This window comes from Octopus sinensis, linkage group LG14, assembly GCF_006345805.1.
Source record: "Octopus sinensis linkage group LG14, ASM634580v1, whole genome shotgun sequence".
NCBI lineage: Eukaryota > Metazoa > Mollusca > Cephalopoda > Octopoda > Octopodidae > Octopus > Octopus sinensis.
In genome coordinates this window covers 44,181,831-44,198,225 of record NC_043010.1, presented here as the reverse complement: position 1 = coordinate 44,198,225, position 16,395 = coordinate 44,181,831, and the positions used below count along the sequence as shown (strand labels likewise).

The window sequence follows — 16,395 nt, the reverse complement described above, 5'->3', positions numbered from 1 at the left end:
AATACTTCATCAATTTAATTATTTTACTTTTTGATATAACAGATTATTCCAATTTCAACAATAGCAGTTGTTGTTATTGTTACAAGTGGTGACATAGTAATCTTGGTTTCTGAGAGATTCTTAATGTTTCATTTAAACATATATATTAATATTATTATTATTGTTATTATTCCTTTATCATTGCAAAACCATTGAAAAGTTTGTGTCTGCATAGCAATATTCACAAATTTTTTCATAGCATATAATTTCCTTTAAAGTTCCTTGTTTTTTGCCTTTTTTTGTTTCAACATTTTCAACAATTCAGCCATTGCAAAATATTTCTTATGCTGGGCGTTGTTGATTCTCTTACTTTCCACATTAACCAATCAATTTACATTGTTCTTGCATGGATTTTATTTGCATTTACTAAAATTGTTATAATGAAAATTTTACAAATGTTCTAAAGAATTTACCAGATGAATCGTCTTTTCACGAAGACATTCAGTAAGATAAATTTTCTTGCATTTCTTTATATAGTACTTGTGAAAAATTATGTTGAACTTCTTTTGTGTAGCATATAATGGTTTGTTTGTTGTTGTTTTTTTTTTGGGGGGGGGGGTATATATGTATGTACAAATGTATGTATGACTGAATGAAATGAACTTTCACTTGTGAATTAGAATTTCTCTTCTAGCTACATATGAGCAATTTTTAATTTATATAAACCTTAGGAATTCTCCATAAAATTATTTAATAATTCGGAGATATTTTCACTCACAAAATTCCTTTAATATTTGTCAACTGAGATATAAAATTTTGTCTGAAACTGCATCACTGTTCTTCCACACATAAATATTTAACTTTTCCATAAATACAATGTTATATTATATAATTATAATGCAGTGTGTGGGGGAAACCCCTGCCCACAGGTGCAATTGCACCTGCAACCCCATTTTATTGCACCCGCAGACTGGTATACTCATATGTACAAAATATAGTAAATTTTCAGTTATGAAATTTATACAATATTCATATGCCTATTTGCGACATAGGTCACGTTTCCACTACAACTTAAAATACTTAGACTCAACTTGAAAATCATCCAGTAATTACCATTTGAATGGAAATATTGTTTTCACCATAAAACACATATTACTTGGTTTGTACCACCCCCTTGAGCCCCAACTACACTCTAGCTGAAAAATATAGAACGCCTCATATGTAATATAAACGTCTTAAATTTAGTAGCAGCGTTAATGAAGATGTTACGTATTAATTTAATGTTTTGAACTTATCTTTATTAATGTATATCAAATTATACCTAGATATGTACAAAATTTACTTAGATATGGGAGTTAGAATTTGTGATCTGCCTGTGGACCTTTTTTTTGCCTGCCACACTAAAAAGTTTCCCCACCCCTGACTTATGCAATCGCTTTGTTGAGTGTATTTTGTTGTTTATTTTATGTCAATAACAAAAATTAAAAGAAAAAATATTATGAAAAATATTCCAAAGAAAACCCTTATTTTCTAAATATTGTTCAGCTATAAAAACTGTATAAGATGGGAAAAAATGTGCTCATATGCAGTATTTTGATACATTTTATTCATTATAGTTAAAAGCAGTTCTTTATTATTTATGGCTTGACCATGGAAAAAAGTGCTGGTGTGTCATAGTTCTTTTCTGTGCCTGGTTATTTCACCTGCCATATGTAAATCTCTTTGAAGCTGGAAAATTTAATTTTTTTAGATAAAGTAGGAAATATAAATCCAGGTCTGATATGTGGTAATAATTAAAAGAAAGACAGTAACATTTTAATTCTTAATCTATAATTATCTCATGCCCATGCATTTAGAACCAAGATGTGTGTGATGCAACATTTTCATCTGTAACTGAAACTTTATTTTAGTTATTCATCTATCTATAATGTACAACTTTTGGTTTTATATATATTTATAAATTATTTTTAACAAAATTTATTCATGTTAAAAGTTGAATTGAAGATTCCTTTACAAAATTACAATTGAAAAAGAATTTAATTAAGTTTGAATATTACAAAGCTTTACTGTGGGTGAACTAATTATGTAAACACATTCTTTTTATGCTATTATGTACAGTAAAAGACAGAGGGAGTTTCCTGGAAGACCATTTCATAATTTGTTGACCGCTCCTCAGAGATATACTTGGCTTTTTTTCCTAATCAATAGCACAGATCAGCTGCTATATAATGCAGTTATAAATCAGACTAGTACATTAGTGGATATCCTAAATTGCATATTTGTGCTAGAAGGGTTAGAATAGTGAACTGACTGCTTGAAATTGTAAAAAGATCCAGTTTCCCCCCACCCCTGTATATTTTCCAACTTGAGGTATTGTACCTGATTTTAATGCCTGATGCTAATAAATTTGCAAGGATACATGTTTGCTTTTGATACGTTAACTTTTGAGCTAAATATCCAGTGTTAAGTTATATCATTATCCTAAAGGTTTCATTGACATTAGTGCACCAAATGATAAAATCTTGTTTATTAGAATATGCCTTTTATACTTTTGTCTTATCTTTGTTTCAGATACTAGCACTGATCACTTTACACATAGACACATAAATCAACCTAATTACTTTTAATGTTCTTACCCCCATTTTTTGTCAGCCTGTCAGCAATCCAGCTTCTGTCTGTCTATTTGAGCCAACCAGCACATCAACTCAACGTCCGTCCTTACGAATGTATCTCTATGTACAGATGCACAAACCTGCTTTACTATTGTAAAATCACTTAATCTGAAACTATATGTCAATGTTTGTAACTTGTTATTTTTTTTCACCTGGGCTTTCTCACTCTAGGATTCAGGCAAGCAGCAACCGTCCAGCTCAGATGCATCTCAGGTAACTTCAACACACTGCTGCCCATCTTCTAATACTATTAGATCCACATTGTTGGCATCCTTTGTGGATAACCTACCCTACTTCTTTTATTTTATTTGAAATCTATCTTATGTTTTTGTCTTTTAATTTTATTTCTTGAAAGTATATATATATGTATATATATTTGGCTTACAAACAAGTGCTCCTCTTTAAATTACTAAATTCTAAACTCAGTTTTTCTCTTCAAATCTCATTCCTATGACAGGAAATGTTTACTTAAGTAAACCCAAAAGCAAAATCCAAAATCTGTTTGAAGATTGATTTGTTTATTTTGCATTTGGCCCTCCAACTAAAGCCAGCCTCTTTCAGGTACTACAATGCCTCATTATTTATACCTAGTTTATCTTTTATCTTTTCTTTTACTGGTTTCAGCCAGAGATTGAGGCCATGCTGGAGCACCACCTTACAGTGTGTTTGGGTTTCTTTTCTGTATAGTTTCTGGTGAAGTAGCAAGTTGAATTGAGCTACTTTTCTTTGTGCCTCTTGCCATGATGTCAGTTCATCTGGTATCTCAAATAAAAATTTATCCAGATGCTCTTTGAAGACCTCAACATCTACACCTCGCAAATTTCTGAAGTTGTTCGGCAAAATGTTAAATAGTTATGGACCTTTGAAACCCAAGCTGTAACAGTACTGAGTCCTTATTCTAGATGGAGAAATTGTAATCTTTAGTACTATGCAGTGCTATCCAGTTCAGTAGTTGGTATAGCTTTCAATTCCAAAGTTGGAAGCTAGACCTATGAGCCTCCATATGTATATCGCTCCATATTTTTCACACCTTCTTTCTGGCAGTAGAGTTTTTGTTCCTGTAGCCTTTCTCAGTAGCTTATCTGTTTCACCAAGTCAATCTTTGTGTAGTGATGCTGGATTGCCTCAACTTCTGCCACCAGTTTAATTAACACACATTGGTGACCAAAAGTTTTCCATGGGAGTAGCATTGTATCCTTTCTCCTGGTTCTGAATGATCTCAGAATCCATCCAGCTACTTTCCTGCTGTGTTGCCATCTTGGTAATATGCACATGGAATGTTGCATCATTACTCATGTGGATTCCCAGGTCATGCACTGACTGCGACTGTGGAATTGAACCACCCCTTGGTTCTGTGTTTTCCGATTGTAGTTTCTTTGTGAATCGATAGTGGAGTGTTTTAAACTTTTCATCTTTGAACTCCATGTTACTTTCATCAGCTCATTTGTATATTGCATTCAGGCTATTCTGCAGTTTTACTATGTCATCAGAGTCCTTTTGGAATTTTTAATAACAACAAGTAATTCACAAAAGAAGAGAAAGGTTTTTTTAATTTTTTTTATTCCAATGAGAAGAGCTAGTGACTGTAGTTTTTGAAGCCCCTTCTGAACAGATAAGGTCAGTATTTGTTATAATCTGGACAGGTGTGTTGATGTTCTTATGTTGTTGGTGATTTTGAGCATATTCACATGTTATTACATTATGGAACAGTAATGTATAATGCATACCACCTAAATATTGTTGTATCCTACTTTACTCCTGAGCACATGTGCAACAGAATACATATCCCTGCACTAGGCCTTATCCTGCATGTTGATTTAAGGGTAAACGCTATGCCTTTAATCAGTTCTATATATGATACATATCTGTTTAGTTATATTTCACTGCTGGCTATCTATCCTTCAGCAACTCCCTTTTCTTTATATAACTATTATAAGCTATTTTTTTCTTTCCACACAAAGATTAATACTTACAAACACCACATAAAATTTATCACCCAAGCAAATAATCAGCCAAATCAATCTTGATCATGTTTTAACTTGATTATTGCAATTCACAGAAGAGTTTTTCTAAACCCTTTGAAGCCCTTGAATCACAACACCAACACTACAGTTCTTGTTCTTAAGCCAAGTATAACATTTTGAGCATGCTTTATATATAATATATAATTTTTTTTTTATTGCACTTTAAGCGTACTGCATGGCTATTGAAGTTGATTCACTGTTTTATTTTGCCAGCCCATCAGGATTCAGGTTTATATTGCAGCTACATCTACCAGCTGATGACTAACTAGTTGCCAACTAATATATATTTATATATATATCACAATGAACCCAAACTGCAACTGGACATCATTCTTTACAGGGCAAGACACAAAAAATGCACATTGCTCTAATGCTATCTTTTCACACTTATATAGTTGCACCACAGTAATCATCTTTTTATTTCCATTTGATAACTCTATAATATTTATAATACTGAGAAAATTATTTCGATTAGTTGTTAATAATAAATTAGATGCTCTTAGCAACTACTATAAATCAAGAACAAGTATGTTGTTATAACTTGCTCTAATTTTTCCATATATGCATCCTGTTAGCTATGTCATTCAATATTGAGATTAGATTTTCATTTCTGACAAGATTTAGTAAATAAAAAAGAATATCTTCGAAAATATGATTTAGAATTACCAGGAGCTATTGCTCATATTTCTTTCTTTAATATTTTCTTGTAAATATTTTCTTATAAAACCAACAGCCATTGGCATAATAATCATAAGTGAAACATCTTGTTTTGAAATCATAATTTTAAAGGTATTAACAATAGAATTGAAATATATGTATCCCTGCATACTTCATGAAAGTTATTACCTCTACGGAACAAATCTGGGGAGAATATTATGTGAAATCTTAGTGATGCACTTGTACAGTGCTTCTCAACTGGGGTGCATATGAGATTTAGTTTCTAAAATGTAGGTACAATAAATTGGTTATACCTCTACAATACACAAAATATTTTAATTTTTTATAGGATTCCTAATATTATTTAATTATGAAAATATAATGGGATTTTTAAAACATTGAATAGCTGTGAGGGCACATCCAAGTAAAATAGAAATCAATAAGCAAAAAATGGTTGAGAAACACAGCACTAGAATCTCTAACATCTTAGTTACTGTGCCTTGTTTACCAAGTGCATACATTCATACTTGTTTGTGAAGTGGATAACATTGAGTTGAGAAGCAAATGACTCATAGAAAGAAATCAGATTATATTATTTCATTCATATTTGATGCACTTATCTGGATAGCTTTGTAGAGGAGGATAACCTCATATCAAAAACAGTTATAGAGAGTATTCTAGATGATAGCATTGGCTATGATGCCAATATAAAGAAGGCAGTATTTTATATTGAACAGAGAGAGTTATTACTATGTTCATTATACATTGCTGTTATATTTTATTGAACAATGATACAATGATGATTGTGATTGCTCAACATTGGCATGAATCCACATATTACTGTTCATGTCTTTCACAAATGTAAAACAGTTTGGAAACGTATATAAATCCGGAGACAGAGTTTGTTTGCTGAGGACATTTGCTGTATAAGAAAATGATACTAATTATACCAACAACAACAACAGCAGAAATATATGCCATTTCTGTTTTTCTTTTTTGTTTTGCCTCTCCTATTTAAATGTCTGGAATGGCTTTTTTATTTTGATTACCAATTGTTTTTGTTAGACAAACTTTTGGTTATATTATTTATACCTTGTCTAGTTATACTTCAGTTATACTTCAGTTAGCTGCTTTATGACTGGTCTAATTTCTATTGTCTATAATGATTTTTATCTTTATTTTATCTCTGTGATGCTATTGAAACCTTCTAGAGTGCATCATCTGATCATATTCATTTATTCACTTATCCAGGCAATGAAATGGGCCTCTCCTCCATACTCCATCAATTTGCTCTATGTTTGTTTATGATTATACACACACACATTTTTATGGATATATATTTTTTCTTTTATCCTTTATTGTTTCAGTCATTGGACTGCAGCCATACTGGGGCACCACCTTCTAGGCTTTTAGTCAAATAACATTTTTTTTTGTTCTTTTTTTTTTTAAGACTGATACTTATTCTGTTAGTCTGTTACCAAACTGCTGAGTCATGGAAATGTAGAAAAACCAAGCAGTGGTAGTGAAATGAGAAACAAAAACCCTTGCATTGACTTAAGAGTGCATTTTGTACCAAAAGCCAATATTTGAGTTTCTTTCATGATATCTACCACTGTATAGTTTGTTCTAATAGAACAGTCACATTTAAATGAAGATAAATATTACCTCTTGACATACAATATGTCTTGGGTGATTTTTAAAATCTGGCAAAATTCATCTCCTGTTCTGAAACAGTTGATTTCTTCCAGAGATTAAAATGTGCCTGTGTGTAAAATAATTCTCATAAATGGAATAAAATTCCTTTTCGATATCAAGAGTGCTCTAACCATACCTGTTCCAAGGTTTTATTTGGACACAGATTAGAAGGTCAGATAACTGTATTGGCATTTTTTTTGTTAAAACCCTTGGTAAACAACATAACAAATATATGTTTGCAGTCTGGTAACTTGTATTTGAATAGATTTACTGGTGTGTGTGTGTGTGTGTGTGGCTTTTAAGGTAAATCAAAAACAGTAGACAATCTTTACTGAAAAAAAAAAAAACTCAAAACACATGTGTTGAGAGTGACTGGCTTAAGATTTGCCATGAACTGCTTATCAGATCTGGTGAGCCACTTTAGATGAAATTTCAGTCACAATCTCACATACGCTCTTGCTTTCCCCCTCCCCATATTTTAACATTTGCTGTTACTTTGTCATTCACACCAAACTTAAAATTTTACTCTCATCTTATTTAATCATTAATATATAAGCTTCTGGTTGGGGTTTGCACCTGGTGTCAGGGCAGTTTAATATTTCTGCTTCAAACCTTCACTGAACTAACTATTTACATCATCATATAAATTTATCTAAAAATATATAAAAATTTGTTTTATTTTATTTTTGTTCTTTGACATGAATTATCTTTTTTATATATATGTATGTATTATAAATTTGTTTTGTTTTTCTTGTTCAATAAAAACAAGTTTATAAGTAAAACAATTTTACATTAATATGTGTATATATATATATATATGTATGTGTGTGTATATACATGTGTAACGGTTAGCAGAGTTATAGGTTGGAATAACCGTCTAAGGCATGAAAGTATGAATTATACTACCGGTATAATTACCTATGTTAACCCTGGACATACATACGCAAGCATATTATGCTCATAGATTACAGGCAATGACAAGGATAAACACGAGTTTATCAGGAATCAAATTTAAAGTAAACAAAAAATGGAGAAGTATTGATCAACAGCAATTGACTGGCATCAATTATTATTTTTTTAATTCAATACAAATAGACTGTATCCCATCTAACAGCTGTTTCTGCTTCCAGTGTTATTTAGTATTGCCATTGATATGCTAAAAATAATATTCATCATATCTGGTAATAAAACCGATCGGGAACATGGAGCTTCATCAGAGTGAAGAAAAAACATATGTAAATGAGAAGAAGAGCCTAGAGAAGAAAAGGAACGGCTGAATATGTTTAAATCCTACAATTTTGCGTATGTGTCTCTTTGCATATATATATATATTATATATATATATATATATGTGTGTGTGTGTGTGTGAGAGAGAGAGAGAGAGAGACCAAAGTGTACGTACACTGCTATATTTTATATATAAAAAATATAAAAATGGGACAAGAATGCAAAACATCCAGACAGACGATACAAAGAAAACAAAGACGGGTCATTCAGTTTTCTATCCTCAGTCGAGTTCCAGATTATCTTTGCAATTATCTTTGGTTATACTCGAGATTGCTCCAATCTGGCCAGCCCCAAGGGAAAAAAATAAGCTAAGGGCATTAGATTCCTTGGAAGGAAGCAGCAAATGTATGTGAAAACAAGAACGGGGAAAAAAAACAACAGGTGTCTTTCGACTAAGGACGAATTAAATTAAGCTGGCATATGTAGAAGTAAAGCTTTACAGCAGGAACACAAGATTTAACAGGATTGGCTGTAAGTAGCTTACAACTGATGATGGTATGTTTACATTCCCATAACTTAGTGGTTCAACAAAAGAACCGACTGAATATGTACTCAGGCAATGCTCCAGCATGGCCACAGGCAAATGACTGAAACAAGTAAAAGAATATATATATACACACACACATATATACATACATATATATATATATAGCTATATATATATATATATATATAAATATAGAGATTATATATATATAAATATATATATATATATATAGAGAGAGAGAGAGAGAGAGAGAGAGAGAGATAGATAGATGAAATATATTTATATGAAGAATAAGAAAATAGAGATATTATAGTTAATAAGAGTTTATTATTGGCCAAAAAATCCATCGTTATTCCTTACAGCTGCTTCAATTAAACTCAGTGAACTTAAATAAAAGTTACAATTATATTTCTGAGCGCAATCTCTTCAGAGGGAGAAAAAATATATATACTCTTAGATTTTTTGGAGGTTTGTAGAATCATCAAGGCAGAGTCTGCCGTGATGATTCTGCAAACTAACACAAAGTATACACCTATGGGGTTTTTTTTTCTCCTTCTGAAGAGATTATGCTCAGAAATATGATTTTAGCATTTATTTAACTTCACTGGGCTTAATTGAAACAGCTGTAAGGCATAATGATCAGTTTTTTTGGGTTTTTTTGCCAATAATAAACCCTTATTAACTTCAATTTCTCCGGTTTCTTATTCTTCATTTCCATGATTATAAACCTATTATTTTATGGATATTTATCCCCCCCCCCCCCAAAAAAAATATTAGGTATTGAACCAATATTTCTTTGGATGACAGCTTCCCTTCATGAGGCCAACATAACCTCTAATTGAATTATTTACACACATATATATATATATGAAAAGACATCTTTGTTTTAATTCCATGAGAGAATCATCTGGTAAATTTTGTCTAATAGACAGTGTTGGACAATGTTTAAAGTTGTAATCCAGATGTGCTACAAGAGGCCTCCCTCATACTTTGTAGCAGAATGATCCACAAAATTACTCCACTAATATTACAGTCAGGTTTGAATCGATCTTTGACTCGCAAAGTACCATTAGTTGAATAATAAATGAGTTGTACTTGAGTTAATGTAAGGTGGTACTCCTAAATCACAGAATATTCTGTTGGGCTATTTTTGACATTTCTGTGATTGTTGTTTAGCCCCAAGTTTAATCAAACAGACCTATGATAAAAAGCATTCCACCCATGTCCTTTCCATCTTAATGTATATTGAACAACATTGTCTTATTTCCTCTTCTTTTAATTAAGAAGGAGTGGAGTATGCTTCTTTGTTAGTATACTTATAAGTATACATAAACTCTTTTATGTAAAATTTGATCAGAAAACAATGTTGTTCAGCCTTAGAACAACCCTGATCAAGCAGGCTTATGATGAAAGGATTTCTAGGTATAGCCACCACTCCTTTTAGGGTCATATCTCCGACAACATTACACAGTGTATCCTTACTTAAAACAATCAACTGATATTTCTAATAGGTCAGGTGACCACCCAGAGGCATCATCATTGACTCACTGGGAAAAATGTTGCTGGAAAAGTTGATACCAGATAAACATCCACCATCAACAAGTTGATATTTTAATTTCAGTAACATAACACAAGAGAAAAGCATCTTCCTCCCAAAAGCTCTTTCAGCAATTATGAAAATTAAATGCAAACTCTGACAAATATCAGTGCAATTTGTCTAAATTGATTAGTTATTTTGTCATTCTTTGTTTGCGTTATAGTATTATAAGTTAATATATTAACATTATATATATATATATAATGTTAATATATATTACATACAAAATCTTTCCTATGAAACCTCCTTATTGCCCTCTTTTACTCATTATATGTTTGGTTTATTTTGTTTTCGTTTGATAGATATATGGAATTTGAATCACTAAACTACCCAGTTTTTCCCACAAATATTGCATTGCACTTATTTCCAGGCTGAGAACATTAATCAGTACTACACTTGCTCAACTGCTGTAAATCGTTTCTCTCAGCAATTCATGGAAATGTGTAAAGTTCCAAGAAATCCCATTTGTGAAATATCAAAAATTAAATGCAAGGGAAATCTAAGATTTTGTTTTAGCTCTTTGAATTTAAGCATTTCAATTTTAGATGGTAAAGGATTCTTTTATTGTTATACAATTGTTATTTAGCTTTGTCATGTGAGCCTGGTATAAAGATAAATATCTTTTATATACTAAAATTTACCTCTTATTCTCTCTTCCACAAATGTGGAAACAGGTTCTGAAATATTCCCAATCAGAGTGGAACAAAATGAAGCAGGAACAAGAGCTGGAATTTCAGACGCGGCTACTCCAAAAGGAGAAGGATTGGAGCAAGAAGCTGGCAGAGAAGGAGCGTCGTATCACTGACCATGAAAAGAGAATTATGTTACTCGATGACCAATGTCGGAACTTGAAACAATCCAATGAAGATATGAGGTCAGTTAGTCATAGTTTAAATATTAACTTCATTTTTGTTCTTATAAAATACTAGCAGTATCGCCCGGCGTTGCTCGGGTTTGTAAGGGAAATAACTATATAAGCATTTTTAAAGATGTAAAGTATAATAGCCATCTCAATATGGCTAACCACAAAGGAGGGGTGTTACTGTAGCTTTTTACGTTCTGAGATTTAATAATACATTTTTAGAGAGTTACTTCCCTTATATATGCCAAAAATGCATTAAAAATGGGAAAAATTGATGGTAAATTATTTTTAAAATCATAGACTCATCGTAGACGCACGCTAATACCCGAAGGGCTCGATATGAATCACGACTATAAGATACCCGGTTTTGGTTAAACTGCACCACAAAATGTGGGAGTAGTTAGGAATCTAAATCGTAGGAGACAGACAGCACACAACCTTACTTTTATATATAAAGATAACTGGGTTTTGATAGCTGTACTTTTTCAAATATTTTGGGTGGGGTTTTGTGGCTGAGTGTTATTTTTATTTTACTCTACTAATTTCTTTTAATTGTTGAATGACTTTCCTAACGTTGACCACTGAACTTCTGATATGATTGGGACGCATTTTCAACTAGCTTGGGTGAAGAAAATAAAGTGATGTTCTTTGCCTAGAGACATTCATTTGAATTTATCAACTCCTCTGTTCTTAATCAATTCACAACTTTAGCATTTCAACCTTTAAATCTCTAAGTGCTATTTTCAAAAATTTGATAACCATTTTTTTCCATCACAGAGCAGGTTAGATAAATTTGTATGTTAACCTTACACATCTTTCACAGAGTCATCAATATCTTCATTTAATTCTTTTACATCTAGTAACTATCAAATGATGCAGTACCATTACTAGTAAGGTCAGTTTGTAGGTAGTTGAAAACTATTTTGCTCATATAGAAATACTTCTGGAAGAAATTTTATTTTTGTGTAAATAATTGTTGTTTTCATTAAGATTATGTTCTTTAAATTATCAAAGCCTTATCAAAATAGTAACATGCCTTGTTTAATCAAAGTGTGCGATGTTTTAATCACCTCAATTGAATAAGAGATAAACCTTTGTAGTTTGATGTCTAATGTTTTGAATTCATATCTAAATTAAAATCTCATTATTACTTGAAGAATAGCATGAGATTTCAGTTGGTTGAAAAGTCCATCTTAGTTTCATCTAAGACCTTTTAGTTATACTTCAGACTCTAGTTTAGTTTATCAATAAATTAATGAAAAGTACCAAATATTTTACTCAAGGTCAAAATTAATTTCAATGCAAAAACAAAACAGTTTATTCTTTTAGTGTGACTAAGTTAGGCCAAATTTAGAATTATAAATACTAAATTGTTAGGTAATTGTACTTCTTTTGTTAAAACAGATCTCTGATATTGAAGCAATAAATTGCCTTTAAATCAAATTTACAAGATCTTTTTTTTTAACTTAAGAGGAAAATTCACCTGTGTTGAGACTAGGCTTTTGAAACAATTGATTTTTATCAATATAGATTTGTTTGGCTGAAACTATGAACTTGAACAAATTACCAAGATGCAGTCTCTCACCGGCATGTGTGTTGCAATATTCGTTAAAGTTGCTATATATTACATTATCATTAAATAGTTGTTGTAGAATACGGTTAGCATATGTTTTCTTGTTAATTGTTTTGTCTCTTCGTTGTATATGATAGAACAATATTTATTATTTTATTTCAGGCTGATTGTGGCAGAATTTGAAAAAACAATTTCACAGTTACAAGGTAAATCTAAAAATGCTTAAAAATGCTCTCTCCCTTTTTCTTCTCAGTTTTTTTAAGTAGTTTAATTTCCTGGAAGAAAGTATACTTCCTGAAAGATTTCATGGAAATAAGGAATTAAGATTGTTTCAGTAAAAGTTGAAATGGCCTTAAGCTGCATTACAAACAGCAATGCTACATGATAGTGAGATGTGGACCTTGAATGCAGAAGATATGTGAAGGCTAGAGAGGAATGAAGCTAGTATGCTCTGCTGGATGTGCAATGTCAGTGTACATGTGCAACAGAACACTTATGTATTGAGAGAAAAGTTGGACATAAGAGGAATTAGATGCGGTGTACAAGAGAGAAGACACTGCTAATTTGGTCATATTGATGTAGACAGTTTGCGTACAGAAGTGCCAGTCACTTCTGTGGACTGAATTTCTGGAAGAGAGAGACCCAGAAAGACATGGGACAAAGTACTGAAAGCTGATCTCAAGACAGCCTTACAAAGGAGATGACTAAGGACCAAGATATCTTACACCTTGTTGTACTCAAGAAGTTGTGTACACCACAGCAGAATTGATACCAGTGATGGTGCCACGTAAAAAGCACCCAGTACACTCTGTAAGGTTGTGTGTTATTAGGATGGGCATCCAGCCCTAGAAATCATACCAGAACAGACAACGGAGCTTAGTGCAGCCCCTAGCCTTACCAGCTCTCATCAAACTGACCGACCCATGCCAGCATGGAAAATGGACTTTATACGATGATGCTGATAATGATGGACCTACCAAGAGTAAAAAATACCATTTAGAAGTTTCTCATCTGCTTTAAAATTTCTCAATTATTAAAAATGAAATTATGCAAAGATGCTATCTATATAAGAAACAGTAGTTAAGTTAGTGTTTAAACTCTATGCTTTTAATGCATAGAGTTTGAAAAATGTTAAACAGAAATAAAAATATGATTAAAAAAAAACAATTAACAACTGACTGTCACTATTTTCTTTTAAAACAATTCTATTTTCCTGGACCAACAAATTAACTAATATTTTTTTTTTCTTTCTCCTCACCATATATTTATTTGCAACTGGCTTTTAATGCTTCCAACATTAAAAAGATAACTAAAAGTAAATAGGCAATGAGAAAAAAGATATCTTTTTCATTATTTTTCAGTAAATGTGAGAGACAACTCTGTACATGTTTCATTATTATTCTGATTTCATCAGCAAATTCGTCATTTATGTTTACATCATTTTGAAATCTCTCTCTCTCTCTTTCTCTCCCTCTCCCTCTCTCTATATATATATACATCACACACACTAAACATATTCCTTTCATTCATCCAGCTGAAAAAGAAAAGTCGAAAAGTGCCTCCCAGGAATCAATGGAAACTCTAATACGGGAACGTGATCAAGTAAGTTTATTACTATTTATTCTCAGTGTTGTAAGTTTGTAAGTTGTTTTATATTATTTTGTTTTTACCTTTTATTTCTGAATTAGACTACATTATCATTTCTATTTTACTCTAGTTTTTACCTTTTTTTTATTCTTTTGTCTTATAATGTCTATTTTCTTCTCTATTTCGAGTGGGCTTCAGTAAGATGCCGAAGTTAGTTTCTCTTGATATTATCATCGCTGCTGGACTTTACTAGATTATACTTAACCTATTAATGAACATTTTTACTTATCTCTCATTTTTCACTTGTTTCAGTCTTTTGATTGCACCCATGCTGGGCACTGCATTGAACAGTTTTAGCTGAACAAATCAACCCCATAAATGACTGTTTTAAGCCTAGTTACTTATTTTATCAGTCCTTTTTGCTGGACCACTAAGTTACAAGGAGGTAAAAGACACCAACACCAGTTGTCAAGTGGCGATGAGGGGACAAGCACAAAGGCACACACACATACACGATGGGCTTCTTTCAATTTCTGTCTACCAAATCCACTCACAAGTCTTTAGTCGACCCAAGGCTACAGTAAAAGACACTTGCCCAAGGTGCCACACAGTGGGACTGAACCCAGAATCCGTGTGGTTGGGAAGCAAACTTCTTACCACACAGCCACACTTGCACCTTTCCTGCTTAAGAAAGAATTCCTTAGAAGGCCTGGCTATATTTCAGTGTTACAAACCAGTGGGAAACCTCTACATCATTATTATATTTTGTCAGCTTTTCACGTATTTTTAGCTTTCCTGAAGTGTCTTCAAGATTTGTGTGTGTGTGTGTGTGTGTATAATATCACATTTGATGTTGTTTTTTCTTTATATTTCTTCAGGCCCTTGAAGATTTACAGTCTGTGGAAACGGCATTCTCAGATCTTCATCGACGTTACGAGAAAACAAAAAATGTTGTAGAAGGTTTTAAGAAAGTAAGAAACTTTTTTTTAGCAACTGTTTTTTTTTCTTTGTTTTTCTTTTCAGTCATTAAAAAACATAATAGCCAAAGTAAAGAATGGTTGCATGGTTGATTTCTCCAATCAAGCTTTCCATTGTATAGAGAGAAAAAGAAAGTAACTTATGAGGTACAGAATGAGTGCACATTCTAGGCCTGGTTGCAGGCAATGAATAATGGAACATTACACATACAATAAGAAGGGAAGAATCAGAGAGAGAGGAAGAGGAGAAGAGAGTATAAATGATAGAGTAGTCATGGGAAGAGTTATACAAATGAAGAATTTGTTTTATTTAATTTTATATTAAGGTAATAAATATTTTTCTTAAGAAAATTAGTATTCATGTCATCATTTTGTATAAGCACCAAGAAATTTGATAAAAGGTAAATTGTAATTATTGTATGTATGCCATATTTCTTGATATGGTGGCAAAAGTATACTTCCAAAGTTATGTCATATGACAAATAAAGCTGTAGTAGTAGCAGCAGCAGTGGTGTTTAAACTCAGAATGTAAAGGACCAGAACAAATACTACAAGGCATTTTTCTGATACTGTAGTAGTAGCAGTAGCAGCAGCCGCAGTCGTCCTTTCTACTATAGGCACAGGGTCCAAAATTTGTGGGAGTGCTGCCTAGTCAGTTACCGTAACCTGACAGGATGAAAGGGAAAGTTGACCTCAGCAGAATTTGAACTCAGAACATAAAGAGCTGGAAGAAATGCCACTAAGCATTTTGTCCAGCATACTAACTGATTCTGCCAGCTTGCTGCCTAAATGATAATAATAATTCAAATTTTAACAGAGGGCCAGCAATTTCAAGGAGTGAGTAAGTCAGTTACATCAACCCTAGTGCTCAGCTGGTACTTATTTTATTGACCCTGAAAGGATGAAAGGCAACGATTAGCCAGAGATGATTTGTAAAATTACCATCATAGCGTGATCGTTGCCAGAGCGGCTATCTGGCCTCCGTGCCGGTAGCACGT

The 16,395-nt window shown here is 32.4% G+C and overlaps 1 protein-coding gene across 14 annotated transcripts in view; it reads left to right on the top strand.

Annotated features, from left to right (window-relative positions):
* LOC115219128 (protein PFC0760c) overlaps window positions 1-16,395 on the top strand; it is a 328,821-nt gene that overhangs the window by 307,101 nt on the left and 5,325 nt on the right. For 11 of the 14 annotated variants that reach the window (XM_036508956.1, XM_036508957.1, XM_036508958.1 and 8 more), the window contains 5 exons: window positions 2,823-2,864; window positions 11,073-11,272; window positions 12,996-13,039; window positions 14,368-14,435; window positions 15,299-15,391. In XM_036508956.1, coding sequence (XP_036364849.1) covers window positions 2,823-2,864; window positions 11,073-11,272; window positions 12,996-13,039; window positions 14,368-14,435; window positions 15,299-15,391 — 447 coding nt within the window. The remainder of the gene's footprint in view (window positions 1-2,822; window positions 2,865-11,072; window positions 11,273-12,995; window positions 13,040-14,367; window positions 14,436-15,298; window positions 15,392-16,395) is intronic. The other 3 variants (XM_029789209.2, XM_029789212.2, XM_029789214.2) reach the window with 1 other exon arrangement.